The sequence below is a fragment of the Cucurbita moschata genome, unplaced genomic scaffold (assembly GCF_002738365.1).
Source record: "Cucurbita moschata cultivar Rifu unplaced genomic scaffold, Cmos_1.0 Cmo_Scf00007, whole genome shotgun sequence".
NCBI classification, from domain to species: Eukaryota; Viridiplantae; Streptophyta; class Magnoliopsida; order Cucurbitales; family Cucurbitaceae; genus Cucurbita; species Cucurbita moschata.
Window position 1 is genome coordinate 5951973 of NW_019268523.1, and position 14808 is coordinate 5966780.

The 14808-nt window shown below is 37.7% G+C and overlaps 2 protein-coding genes across 2 annotated transcripts in view; both read left to right on the forward strand.

The window, feature by feature from the left end:
- Positions 1-658, forward strand: part of LOC111445494 (dynein light chain LC6, flagellar outer arm) — a 2391-nt gene extending 1733 nt beyond the window's left edge. The window contains exon 2 of the mRNA XM_023083909.1: positions 250-658. Within this exon, the coding sequence (XP_022939677.1) occupies positions 250-423 (174 nt within the window). The 3' untranslated portion in view covers positions 424-658. The remainder of the gene's footprint in view (positions 1-249) is intronic.
- Positions 659-5926: 5268 nt separating this feature from the next.
- On the forward strand, positions 5927-7702 carry LOC111445493 (F-box protein SKIP28). The gene is made up of 2 exons (XM_023083908.1): positions 5927-6385; positions 7063-7702. The coding sequence occupies exons 1-2, from the start codon at positions 6020-6022 to the stop codon at positions 7645-7647; spliced, it is 951 nt and encodes a 316-aa protein (XP_022939676.1). The 5' UTR covers positions 5927-6019; the 3' UTR covers positions 7648-7702.
- Positions 7703-14808: the final 7106 nt, after the last annotated feature.

Sequence of the window (14808 nt, forward strand, 5' to 3'; positions counted from 1 at the left end):
TTTTTTTTTTTTTTTTTTTTTTTTTTTTTTTTTTTTTTGGCTTGCTTTGATCAATACACGACTCTTTCACAATGGTTTGATATTGTCCACTTTGAGCATAAGCTCCAATAGAGATGTATTTCTTACTTAAATTAGCCAACGTGGAACTCCCTCCCAACATTCTTCAACATTCCCGGTGGATGAGAGCATATTTGGAAGGTTTATTGTTGCCTTAAGTTTGATGATAATGAGGTTGTATGGGTTTTGCAGGAATTTGATTCGTCCTATGGTCCAGCATGGCATTGCATCGTGGGAACTAGCTTTGGGTCGTATGTAACACATTCTCTGGGTGGGTTCTTGTATTTTTCAATCGACAAAGTTTACATCCTTCTCTTCAAAACGGCAGTGGAGCCTCTGTCTCGTGGGAAGTCGTTGAAAGATTGAGTTTCTGAATTCTGAACGAGGATCGAACAGCAAGAACAACCAGCTTCAATCTCATTATTCTTTTTGGGTTGTATCATTGGGTTTACCTTGTTTAAGAAACAGATTGTGCAGGTTCTTGTTTGATGTGAGTTGTGCATCAATTTTACTCGTTGGTTATGAAATTTTGTTGTGTGCAGGATTTGTGATGTTACCATGTTAACCTTCAAATGAAAATTAAGACATGAACGCTAATATTTTTACTTAACGATGTTCAAATCACTCAAGAATGGGACGGATATAGACTACTCAAGTCAAATCATAAAAGGTGGGTTGGGTTAAAATTATAGCTTGAATTGGATTTTTGAAAAATCTAAATATTCGAGTTAATTGGCGGTTGATTTTTTTTTTTGTCAGGTTAACTCGAGGTTACACTCCAGCTCTACCAAAATTATTATAAAAATTAAGAATATTTGATATTTATAATCGACCCTAGTCATTCAAAGAATTAGATCCAAAAAATTTTCGGAAGTGTAATTAAAAATGAGTTTGAAATATTAAAAAAATACGTGTTAAGAATGAGAAATAGAAATAGAATTGGGATCGAAAGTATGATCTTCATTCATGTTTACCACGTTTAAATAGGATACAAACTATCAACTAATACCTAAAAATAGAAAAAATATATATCTAACTAAATCTGGTAAATAAATAAAATATACGGTTAATCAAATCTATACTAAACTCCCTAAATATCTGAGATATATTCTAACTAATTATCACCGCAAAATATCCTCTTAATACTCCCCCTCAAGTTGGAGAGTGTATGTCGATCACACCCAACTTGTCCTTCAAAAAGTCAAATTGCTGTCTTCCCAAAGCTTTAGTAAAAACATCTGCCAATTGCATTTTGGTCGAAACATAACACGGTTTGATGATTCCAGCTTGTAACTTTTCTCGAACTATATGGCAATCTATTTCAATGTGTTTCGTACGTTCATGAAAAACTGGATTGGCTGCTATATGTAATGCTGCTTGATTATCACAATATAATAATGCTGGTTCGGACAGTGGAACATTCAAGTCTTGAAGAATGTATCTTAACCAAGTTAACTCTAAACAAGTATTTGCCATAGCTCGATACTCGGCTTCTGCTGATGATCTGGACACATTAGTTTGCTTTTTAGACTTCCAAGAAATAATTGAATTTCCGAGGAAAATGCAGAACCCAGAAATAGATCGTCTGGAAGTTCGACAACCACCCCAGTCAGAATCGCAATATGCCTGTAATCTTAAATTGTTTTCAGATGGCAGTAGAAGTCCTTGACCAGGAGTGCCTTTGATGTACCTCAGAACTCGAAGAGCTGCCTCCCAATGTGGTTTTCTTGGTTCATGCATAAATTGGCTAAGCATACGAACTGAATAAGCTATGTCAGGCCTAGTGACGGTCAAATATATTAATCTGCCAATCAACCGTCTGTATTTACTTGGATCATTCAACTTCTCTCCTTCAGTTAAAGAAAGTTTCAGATTTTGCTCCATAGGAAATTTGTCTGGACGTGCTCCTGTAAGACCTGTGTCTTGAAGGATGTCTAGAGCATACTTCCTTTGAGACATAAAAATTCCTTTTCTAGATCGAGAAAATTCAATGCCTAGAAAATATTTCAAATTTCCTAAATCTTTGATAAGAAATTTCTGGAGTAAACTAGTCTTGAGATATTGAATTTCTTCGAGATCATTGCCTGTCAACAGAATATCATCAACATAGATTAGAACTGCAGTGAAAGAAGTACCTTTACTCTTAGTAAACAAAGAGTAATCTGCTTTGGACTGAGTGTAGCCTGCATTTTGTATAGTTGTAGAAAATATGGAGAACCAATTGCGAGAAGCCTGTTTTAATCCATAAAGAGATTTATGGAGCCGACATACTGTATTCTCCCCCTGTCGGCGAAGACCTGGTGGTAAAGACATATAAACTTCCTCGTCTAGATTACCATGGAGAAAGGCATTTTGAACATCCAACTGATGGGTGAACCATTTTCGAGCAGCAGCAACAGTGAGTAAGCAACGAAGTGTAGTAAGTTTCGCTGTAGGGGAAAATGTTTCTGTGTAATCAATACCTTCAACCTGAGTGTATCCCTTTGCTACTAGTCGAGCTTTATAACGTTCAACAGAACCATCAGAGTTGTATTTAATTTTGTACACCCAACGACAACCAATAGCTTTATGACCAAGTGGTAGAGGAACGAGAGACCATGTATGATTACGTTCCAAAGCTGCAATTTCATCATTCATAGCCTGCTGCCATAACGGGTCGCCAACTGCCTCGTCATAGGTTTTAGGTTCTGTCTGGGATGTAATAAGAGCTAGAAAAGCACGTTGAGTAGGAGAAAAACGAGAGAATGAAAGGTAATGATGAAGGGGATACCTGGTGCCAGTGCCGGGACTTGAGCTAGAGGTTAAATGATTGGCTCCAGAAGACATCTCATAATCCTTATGCCAAGCTGGAGGCTGTTTAGTACGAGTAGAACGTCGAAGTGGAGCTGATGTATCAGGTGGGATAGGATTGGAATTAGTGGGCGAATCTGGAGAAGGTGGAGGAGACGACGGAGTAGTAGGTGAAGGGATAGGAGGTGAAGGAGGAGTAGGAGGTGAAGGGATAGGAGGTGAAGGAGGAGTAGGAGGTGAAGGAATAGAAGGTGGAGGATGGATGTTTGAGTAGGATGGATCATGAAGTGGTACAACAGGAGTCGAAGGAGCTAATGTCGAAGTTTGTGAAGCTGATGAAAAAGGAAAATCATCTTCACAAAATTTGACATCACGGCTGATAAAGAATTTGTGAGATTGCATGTCATACAACTTGTAACCTTTATGACCACAAGGATATCCTACGAAAACACAAGGAGTTGCCCTAGGTTCAAATTTTTGCTTAGGATGTACTATAGTTGCATAACATTTACAACCAAAAACTTTAAGATGATGAAATGTAGGTGGTCGTTTGTAGAGTGCTTCAAAGGGTGTCTTGTTAGATAATAATGGTGATGGCGTTCTATTTATAAGATAAACAGCCGTTAAAATGCACTCTCCCCAAAAATTAAGTGGAACCTGTGACTGAAAAAGAAGAGACCTAGCTACATTTAGGATATGGCGATGCTTGCGTTCTACGACTCCATTTTGTTGTGGAGTATAGACACAAGTGCGCTGAAATTCAATACCACAAGAAGTAAAGAATGGTTGCAAAGATAGGAATTCAGTCCCATTGTCTGATCGAACTATCTTGATAGTAGTATGAAATTGAGTTTGAACGAATTTAACAAAGTTCATTAACAAATGATGTACTTCTGACTTATGTTGCATTAAAAAAACCCAAGTACATCGAGTAAAATCATCAACAATAGTGAGAAAAAAACGCAAACCAGAATGGGTAGGAATTTTATGTGGTCCCCAAACATCACAATGTATCAGATCAAAAGCAGAATGGGTTGTTATTGAACTTCTTGGGAAAGACAACCTAGTTTGTTTTGCTAACGGGCAGATACTACAATTATGAGAATAACTCGCATTATTAAGATGCAATTGATCAGCTAGAAATTTAAAACGAGAAAAGGAAGGATGACCTAGGCGTAAATGCCACAAATTAGATGACTGAGATACTTGATGAGCTGAAGATTTGATTGGAGATGAAGAAATATGATAGAGCCCTCCAAATTGTTTACCCGAGCCAATCATCTTCCCCGTAGCCAAGTCCTGCATAACACAAGAATCAGGATAGAAGGTGACATAACATTTCAAGTTATTGGTAAGTTTGCTGATCGACATTAGGTTTAAATTGAATGAAGGCACACATAAAACGTTGTTTAATTGAAGGTTAGGGCTAAGGGAAATATTGCCAGTATGTGACACACGTGCTGTCTCTCCATTAGGCAAATTTATTGCAGACATGATGGCAGCCTTTGGTTCAGTCATAACAGAAGATTTTGATACTATATGATCCGTAGCTCCACTATCGAGAATCCATGAATTAGAACTCGCAGAGTTAATAGATAATGTAGATATGGGAAACAAACCTGCAACATTGACGTGATTGTCAGAATTACCAGAAGGGTGATGATTGATTGCAGATAAGGCTTGTGCTATCTCTCGTAATTGCTCAGAAGAAAAATTTGGAATGGAATTAGGTGACTGTTCTTCTGTATTCAACTGTGAAACATCGGCCATATTTGCAGATGATCGATATCCACGGTTATTGTGTTGATTGTCTTGTCTTGTCCTTCCAGAATTATTTTTCTGTCGACACCGATCTTCTGTATGGCCCCTTCTATCACAAAAGTTACAGTGAAACTTAAGAATTCGACACTCATTGATTGTATGACCACTTTTATTGCAGTGTTCACACTTTTTGTCCTTGGCGAATTTTGAATATATTGTTTTCTTTTGCACTGCTGATGCAATCGAGAAATTCTCAGTAGGTTCGGAAGTTACCTGACGCTGCATCTCTTCTTGTACAAGTAATGAATAGGCTTGCCTCACATTAGGTAATGGAGACATCATCAATATGTTAGATCTCACCGTTTTATAAGACTGATTAAGCCCCATGAGCAATTGCATCAACTTGTCTTCTTCGCGTTGATCAATATGTATTTGACGTTGATTACAGGTAAATGGTGTGCGGTACGCTTCCAGTTCATCCCAAAGTGCTTTGAGCTTGGTGAAATATGTTGACAGCGCCATGGTTCCTTGTGACATCGTTGCTATCGAGTTTTGTATTTGAAAAATTGCTGGAGCATTCTTTTGTGAGAATTGATCGTGAAGATCAACCCACACTTGATGAGCTGTCTTGGCGTGAATAATGCCTTTAGCGATATCTGCTTCAACGGAATGAGTTAACCAAGATATTATCATACTGTTGCACTGATTCCAGAGTTCGAATTCGGTTGAATTTGCATCTTGGGACGGTTCCTCAATTGTGCCATCAATGAAGCCAATTTTCTTCTTGGCAATAAGAGCATGCATAACTGATTTACTCCAGGATTGGTAATTTGCTCCATTTAATTTGATTGGAACAAGTGAATATCCTGGCTGATCAGAGTGATGAATATAGTACGGATGTGTTAAATCAACATCCGAAATTTTGAAGCTGGATTTGGCTGATTCCGCCATAAAGGAAATTTTGATATTTAAGAACACCAAGATCGGTGCTCTGATACCATGTTAAGAATGAGAAATAGAAATAGAATTGGGATCGAAAGTATGATCTTCATTCATGTTTACCACGTTTAAATAGGATACAAACTATCAACTAATACCTAAAAATAGAAAAAATATATATCTAACTAAATCTGGTAAATAAATAAAATATACGGTTAATCAAATCTATACTAAACTCCCTAAATATCTGAGATATATTCTAACTAATTATCACCGCAAAATATCCTCTTAATAATACGTGCTCATTAAGTTAGTTGACCAGCTCAGACAAAACACCACCGTTGATAAATGGATAAGTCGACTCTCTTTCTACTCTCATTTCATTACTGCAACTCATTGACGTTCTGAGATAAGCAGACCAGAATCTTCCTCGCCCTTCATTCGAAGCTAAGAAATTGGGTATTTCACTGACATGTCTGAGAACAATAAATTCCCAAATCAGGTGGCCGTCTGCGGCAGTTCCTCTCCCGGCGTTCGAATCGCGGCAGGGCCACCGCACGAGGCGTTATTTCTTGTACTGAGTTATCTTCCTCTATTTGAGCTTCTTTCCATGGGCGCAGTCTGCGTATCGCTAAGAGACGCAGTGGCACACGATGTGTTGCCATGGCTTCATCTCGTCGTCGATCGGCCCTTGAGCTCCCGGCTAAACGATTACATTCTGGGGCGAATTGCCCGAAAGGCCGATGGCCGCCTTCGAACCTTGGCTTTGATCAACTGCTTCAAGATTTCAGATTCTGCACTTCACGAAGTCGTTGAGAACAATCCCCTTCTCACCAAGGTATTTACATCTTCCTTTGAGTGCTTGTGTTGATTGCTTAATCTAATCAATAATTTCTCCGTTTTTAGTTATAATATGTTAGGAATCTGTACGACCGTATGATATTGTTTAGATATTGTCCGTATGGTATTGTTTAGATATTGTCCACTTTCAAGGTAAGCTACTTTGCTTTAAGCTTCCCCAAAAAGGTCTTATTACCGATGGAGATGTATTCTTTACTTATAAATCCATGATCATTCCCTAAGTTAGCTAACGTGGGACTCTATTCCAACCATCTTCAACAATCCTCCCCTCAAACAAAGTACAAAGTACATTATAAAGCCAGTCTCCCCTTAATCAAGGTCCGACCCCTTCTCTGGAGCCTTTAAACAATGTACACCCTTTGTTGGACACTTAACTTTCGACTACACTTTTGATGCTCACAATTTTTTGTTCGACATTTGAGGATTCTATTGACATAGCTAAGTTTAGGGCATGACTCTAATACCATGTTAGAACTCACGATTCTTCACAATTGTATGAGACTTTTTGGGAAAATTTAAAGAAAATCCACCAGAGTCTGTGCTCAAAGTGGATAATATCATACAATTATGGCGAGTCGTGATTCCTATCATTCCCTCTGCTTCAAATTAAAACCTTAAAACAGAACATCTCAAGTATTTTCCTGGTTGATTCAGCTTTATGTACCTGGTTGCACGAGTTTGACTCCTGAGGGAGTGATTCGGGCAGTGGAGACTCTATCACAACATTCTCACAATTTGAATAGCCTAATGATTGGTGGCATTTACAACATAGAGAATGAACACCTTGAAGTCCTCAAGTACCATCTTCTCAAAAACCGATCGCAGCAGCAACAGCAACAGCAACAACGTCGTCTGTACCACCACGAGCACATTGAGGCATCAAAGTTGTTGAGGAACAAATACGTGGCAATGATTGATGTAGAAATGTGCCCAAAATGCCAGGAGATAGGGAGAGTTTATGACTGCTCAAGGGAGAGATGCAAGATAAAGCAAGAGCAGAAATCTGGGGCAGAGTGCCGAGGTTGCAGTGGCTGCGTGCCAAGGTGCGAAGAATGTGGGGGATGCGTAGATGGTGATGAAACAGAGGAGGCTGTATGTGCGGGTATCTTGTGCACAAGTTGTTGGCTTCAGCTTCCCAAATGCAACCATTGTAATAGGCCATATTGCACGCGACACTGTCAGAATGTTGGAAGTAGCTCTGCTGCTGGGTTTGTTTGTGAAGTTTGCATTGAAACTTAGCATACTTAAATTGTGATCCAATATGTAGATGAGAGTAAAACAAATTATATGAAAATATGAAATACAAATATGGTTTAAACAAATTATATTAACATGTTGTAAAGATTAAAAAGGAAGGTGGAATCAAATGTGAAGCTTAAAAAGGACTTATCCTTACTAAAAACATCATGACATGGTCTTGGGCTTTACTTTCCGGCCCAAACATGATTGGATATCTAGTACTTCCCTACAGATAATCCATACAAGTGTACATGAACTCACCAGACAGCCTCATATACGTATCTCTGGCTCTGGCTCGTTGATTTGGCACAAGCTCATGCTACCGGACACAACGGAGGGGAAAACTCGTATAATTTCATGGCAAACATAATATCATAAGGTAAACGTTCTTACTAATAAACGAGAAGTATCTCAATGCACTTGATATAAATAAATGCATGAGATCCCCGTAGCTTAAAATCATGATATAAGTTTGTGATACAAGTCATAGCTCTCTATTCATTCATATCCTAAGGAAGGCTATGAAACATGCCTACATAATTCATATCATAGCTTTCATACTTAACATAATTTACTTGTCTTTGTGTATGGAGGTTTATGACTCATGAATCAACAAATCATAAACATAATTCCACAAAATGACATAATCATATTATAACATGGCATAACACGACATAACATAATATAACATGGCATGATATAGAAAAACATAACATGACATGACATAACATAATATAACATGGCATGATATAGAAAAACATAACATGACATATGTCAAAACAATCATAATCATGACACATGCAAGGGCTATGAGGCATATGTCATCATACATCATACAATTCGTCCAATCAAGCCTAAGAATATTGGCTAAAACTACTGCACCTAAATGGGGTGAAAGTTCTCTATTTATAATCATCTACAAACTCAAATAGAAAGAACCATAAATGGATCAGTATATTTGCTTGTAATAAAGGGTCAAATATGGTACCTATGATAAACGTCATGGAAGGCTGAATATCCTCAATCATACAAGATATTTGCCTATAATAAATGGTCAAATATGATACATATGTTAAACCATAATTCAAGGCTAAATATCCTCAACACCCCCCTTCCGCAAGCTGGGCGTCAGATTTGAACGAACGTGAAGCTTGGATTTGAAAGATGTAAAGAGAGGTCGAGAAACACTTTTTGTAAAGATGTCAGCAACCTGGAGATGGGAAGGTACATACTATGTGCAAAGTTTGTCAACACAACAAGTTCCCAAAGGAAATGATAATCTAATTCAACATGTTTGACCCGCTTGTGAGAAATGAGATTAGAGTTAAAAAGAATAGCACTTTTGTTGTCATATAAGAGTAAAGGGTTGCTGTGGAATAGGGACCTTGAGGTCATGCAAAAGATGTGTAAGCCAAAAAAGTTCAGCAGCATTCATGGCAAGAGCACGATACTTAGAATCACAGCTGGAGCGTGAGACAATAGGTTGCTTCTTGACATCCCAAGAAATGAGATTGTTATTGAGATAAATAGAATAGCCGAACGTAGAACGATTAGTATTGGGACAACCAACCCAATCAACATCCCAATATAAGCCACTAGTGATGGTGTTATTATAACACATACGGAAGCAATTTGGATCTTAGGCACTTTTAGAACATCAATTATTGTAAATAACTAGCATGTTCATAAGTATTAAAACTTAATGAGTTTAAATACTAACCTTTTGTAGTTCAAACTCCTTTTGCCTCACGAACCGGTTTCGAACCACCACTAGTGTCTTCTCCACTATCCTCCGACCTTAGAACGGGATTGTGGAATCCGGTGAGTGACTAAACTTGGGAGAGATTTTGTATATGTGAAGAGAGTGTTTGTGAGAGGTTTTTCTCAAGGTTTTTCACCGAGATAAAGAAGACCTCCCATGTATCATGATCACTGTATTTAAAGAGTTATGTTTGCATGTTCATGCAAATTTGAGATCACCAAATTTTGACACTTAAAATTTCACTCAAATGTTTGGGATTATGTGGCAAGCATGCATGTTTGAGTTAACACATTTTGACACTCAAAATTCCATTCAAACTTGTGGGGTTTATTTGGCAAGCATGCATGTTTGAGTTAACACATTTTGATACTCAAAATTCCACTCAAACTTGTGGGGTTTATTTGGCAAACATGCAAGTTTGGTTAAACCAAATTTGGACACCTCAAAATTCCACTAACATGGATTTTTCTATTAGATGAAGTCAACATTTTGACTTTCTTCATTTTAATTCAACAATTAATTTGAATAATGAATTTCAAATTAAAGTAACGTTAAATGATTAATTAAAATATTTAATTAATATTTAATATTGATTCAAATGCCAATCCCAATCAATTCCGACACATAATTGATTAAGATATTTAAATCTTATTTAAATATCTCAGATTCTCTCTTTTTGTTTAATTCGTAAATAAAACAAAATTGCGGTTAAATATATCGTATATATGTAACGCATATTCCCTAATTTGAATTCGAACACTTCGAACTCACTCGTCACACTGTTCTATGGTTTAGTCCGATATGAGCTAGCAGAGGGACCTAATAGACCTATAGATCATGGGCTCCAACGATCCAAGATTAACCGGTTAATCTTGGATCGTTGGACTACTAGGACACTCCACTATAGCCTAGTAGTTGCACTCCCCTCACTATAGATATATTTTTGTCCATCTGATATAACCATGATTAGTAAGTCGATCATTCACAGGTTGTTCGTAACTAGAGTTGGGTCAATTTACCGTTTTACCCCTGAAGTTACTTCTTGTTCCTTATGTCTCACTGATCCTCTAATGAATAATTGGTTTGTGGTCCAACCAGTAAATCGAATCCCTCTCAGGCCAATGAGAGGGTGGGGCTCCTAGTTCAAGACTTAGAGTCAGTGCTTAAGGGAACTACCTTTCTTCTATCCCTAAAAGCGGGTAGGAGTGAATTCCGTCTTGCATCCCACGTCCCCAGCCATTCACCCAGTCTTACCCCTGAAATGGGAGGCCTATTGAGTCGGCGAACTAGAGCCACTCTCACCCATACAAATCTAAGGATAATTCCGAATAAACAGGAGTTCATGGTTAGCTCAGGATTAAAACCGAGTTACCTAGGTTATCGAATGAAAAGAAAATCAGTCTCAACAGTAAACGACATTATAAAGTGAGAGTGGTTTTCTTCATGGTCCGATCTTATGCAATACTCATTGCATATGACGCCCCCACTCACATGTCTCCACATGTACAATTTAGTGATCACATTGTTTATATCATATACAAAAGTGGGCCGCATCCATAGTGTCCCCAGAATAAGGTATTCAGCCTTATCCTTATACTATAGATCATTTTGACTATATACTTGAACTTGATCCACTCTTATGTCTCTACATATAGTTCAAGTAATCATACTATAGCCAGAGTGTTCTTAGTTTATTGGATTTATATTAATGATCGTAAAGTTTACTTTATTCAATAATAATTTTTACTGAATAAACAATAATAATAACTTTATTGAAAATAGAATATGTTTTTTGTTTACAAACTATGAGTTTTAGGACATAAAATCCAACAACTAGCGCACTAGGAATAGTGGATAAGTGAAAGGTAAGGCCAAAGTAGAGTGTTCTCTTAACATAGATAGCGAAGAATATGTTTGATAGCAAGAAAGTGTTCCCTTAACATAACATGACATAACATAGCATAAGATAGCATAACACATCATAGTACATGTCAAAACAATCATAATCATGACACATGTAAGGCTACGAGGCACATATCATCACATGTCACACAATTTGTCCAATCAAGTCAAGAGTGAAGTCACTTACTTGGTTGACCTAGCCGAAGTTACTATCTTATCATTGGTGTTAGTGTGAAACTACCCTTGGAGCACGATTCAACCTATATGGGCCCACATTATCGAGTTAGAATATGTTAAAGGGCTTAATCTGCCTAATGGTTGTTAGGATCGATTCCAGTTGTTAGCTCTGATATCAGTTGTTAGGATCGCTCAACAACGCACACACTCGATCAAGATGAACACAAAGAATAGGAGAGAGAAAATACAAGGAGAAATATTGGCTAAAGATTTTATTGAGGATTTCAGATATGTACAACAAGAGAAAATAGAGAGAATGAAGAAAAGTACATTTGAGAGCATTGCTAATGGATATATATATGGTTTATATTTACTAAATCTAGCTTCCAAAAATTTAAACCTACGAGATATAATCTAACAAATATATTTCTATCAAATCTTTACCAAATATCTACCAATATATGTTTATCCGATCTTTACGAAATATCTTCCAAATATATCTCTACTAGATCTAGGTATCAGGCTCCATATCCCAACAATCTCCCACTTGGAGACTGATCTACCCCAACAATCTCTCAATTGGAGACTAATCCAATCAACCAAGAATTTCATTCTCAATCTGTACCATACCACTTGAGGTTTTGCACAACCTCAATGTTCCAACATCAACACAAAATGTTTGCTGGATTCCTTGCGCCCTCTATCTTCTCCAAATACATCACCATCTTCCACTAACCTCTAAGTGAAATGGTATCACCTCTGTGTTTTGTCTTTGAATGATAGACTGGGTTCCTCGCCAACTGCATGACACTCTAACTATCTACATGAAGAATCTTCTCACGCTGCTTCTTGCCTAATTCTTCTAGATAGTCTGTCATCCATATCATCTCCTTTCCAGCTTCAATTAATGCCACGAGTCTCAGGAGTTTCTTGAGTATCCGCTACAACATCACTCGGTGAATCTTTCAGCATCTCAACCTCAACTCCCACTTACTTTGTTGTCCTGGTATCTTTCTTCAATTCTCTAGCACATTTGTGAAGCTAACTCGTTTCTATTTGCTCATAACGCAGTTCTCACAAGGATTCATATCAACAGATTTCAGACCTTCCAAAACTCCTTTCGCAACCAACATCTTCATTCCTTTAACTCTCATATGTCCAAGTCTATTATGCCACAAACTTAAATTTGAAGCACTCTCAGCAACCGTAGCTATGTTCATACACCCTGCAGTGGTGTATAAGGTTCCAGATTTTGTGCCACGTGCTACCACCATAGCACCCTTCACAATCTTCCACAAACTCTTTCCAAACTCTGTTGCATAACCTGTGTTATCTGACCAATAGAAATCAGGTTCTTCTTGAGACTATGAATATATCTGACATTCTTTAATGTCCACTGATGCATAACCTGTGTTATCCAACTGGCCAATAGAAATCAGTTCTTCTTGAGACTAGAAATATATCTGACATTCTCTAATGTCCACTGATTTCCTGCCGAAATTTTTATGCAGACATCCCATTTTCCTTCAATCTTCAAATCTTTGTTGTCGGCAATATACATCTTTTCGAAACTTCCAGACTTGAAATTTCGAATCTTTATTTGGAGACGAATGAAAAGATGCACCTGAATCCAAAATCCAGGATTTAATCAGACTGTCCACGTTGAGGATTAAAGCATCCCCAATGTCTTCTGCTGAATTTACAGAATCATCGCATCTTCTGATTTGTGATTCTGCTTCCTCTTTGTACAATCTGCCCGAAAGTGACATTTTTCTCCACGACTCCAACACTTAACATTTGGTTTGTTTGGAGATTTTCCTTAGTTCCTTGATTTTGATCGCCCATTGTTTGAGCCCTTTGATTTACTTCTTCCCCTTCGATCAACACTGAGAGTATTGCCTGATGAATCTCCAATTTCCCATTTGTGAATACTTTCGCTAAGAACTACATCTTGAATTTTATCGAACTTCAGTTTATCAAATTCTCGTGAACTGCTGATCGCGGCAACAACAGTATCCCACGACTCGGGTAAAGATGACATCAAAATCAATGCCTTAATTTCATCTTCGAAATTAATATCCACCGAACTCAATTGACTTGTAATCATATTGAATTCGTTTATATGACCAGCAACAGATCCATCTTCAGACATTTGTAGATTAAACAGCCTTTGCATCAAATACACCTTGTTCATAGCCGACGATTTCTCGTACATATTCGATAGCGCCTTCAACAAATCTGACGTTGTATTCTCCTTAACAATATTGAATGCCACGTTTTTGGACAGCGTCAACCAGATCAACCCTAAGGCTTGACGATCCTTGAGCTTCCACTACTCCGTGGTCATAGTATCCGGCTTCACCCCAACAGGGGTTCGTGAAGACATTTCTAGTACAAACAGTCTTCAATCTGCATCTTCCAGAAACTGAAATCGGATCCATCAAACTTTTCAATTCTAATCTTTGAACTTTCCATCTTCATAGATCATGGTGAATTTCGCCTCGCTCTGATACCAGTTGTTAGGATCGCTCAACAACGCACACACTCGATCAAGATGAACACAAAGAACAGGAAAGAGAAAATACAAGAAGGAATATTGACTAAAGGTTTATTGAGGACCATGTACAACAAGAGAGAATCAAGAAAAAGTACATTTTTAGAGCACTCCCTGATAGGTATATATATGGTTTCAATTTACTGAATATAGCTTCCAAAGATTTAAACTACTAGATATAATCTAAAAAATATATCTCTATCAAATATTTACCAAATATCTACCATATATATTGAAATATCTTCCAGATATATTTCTACCAGATCCAGGCATCAGCTCCATATCCCAACAATATCAAACAATTTTTGTATTCACCTTAATTGCCTACGATAAAGTCAAAAATAACTATAGAATGGTCCAAAATGGTAAGATAGAGTCACAAAGGTTGGATCAAGTCATGGGTCGGGTCACTAGACGAGGTCGGTGCAAGTCTAGAAGTTGGGTTGTTGGCGGTTGATTGGGCCATGAGCATGCTACTGGGTTAAACAACTCTAGAATGGTCCAAAATGGAAGACAAAGTCACAAAGGTCGGATGAGTCGTGGGTCGGGTCACTAGAGAGGATTGGTGCAAGTCTAGAAGTTGGGTCATTGGCGGCCGATTGGGCCATTGGCATGCTGCTAGATTGGATTGCATAGACGTTGGGCTAGTCTAGCAGTTGCTATGTGGGTTGGAGTTATTTGAGTTGTAGTTGTAGGGGAAATAGATAATTTTTTTTATTAAAAAAAAACTATGGTTACATCGTACCCATTTAAAAGAAACTTTGGA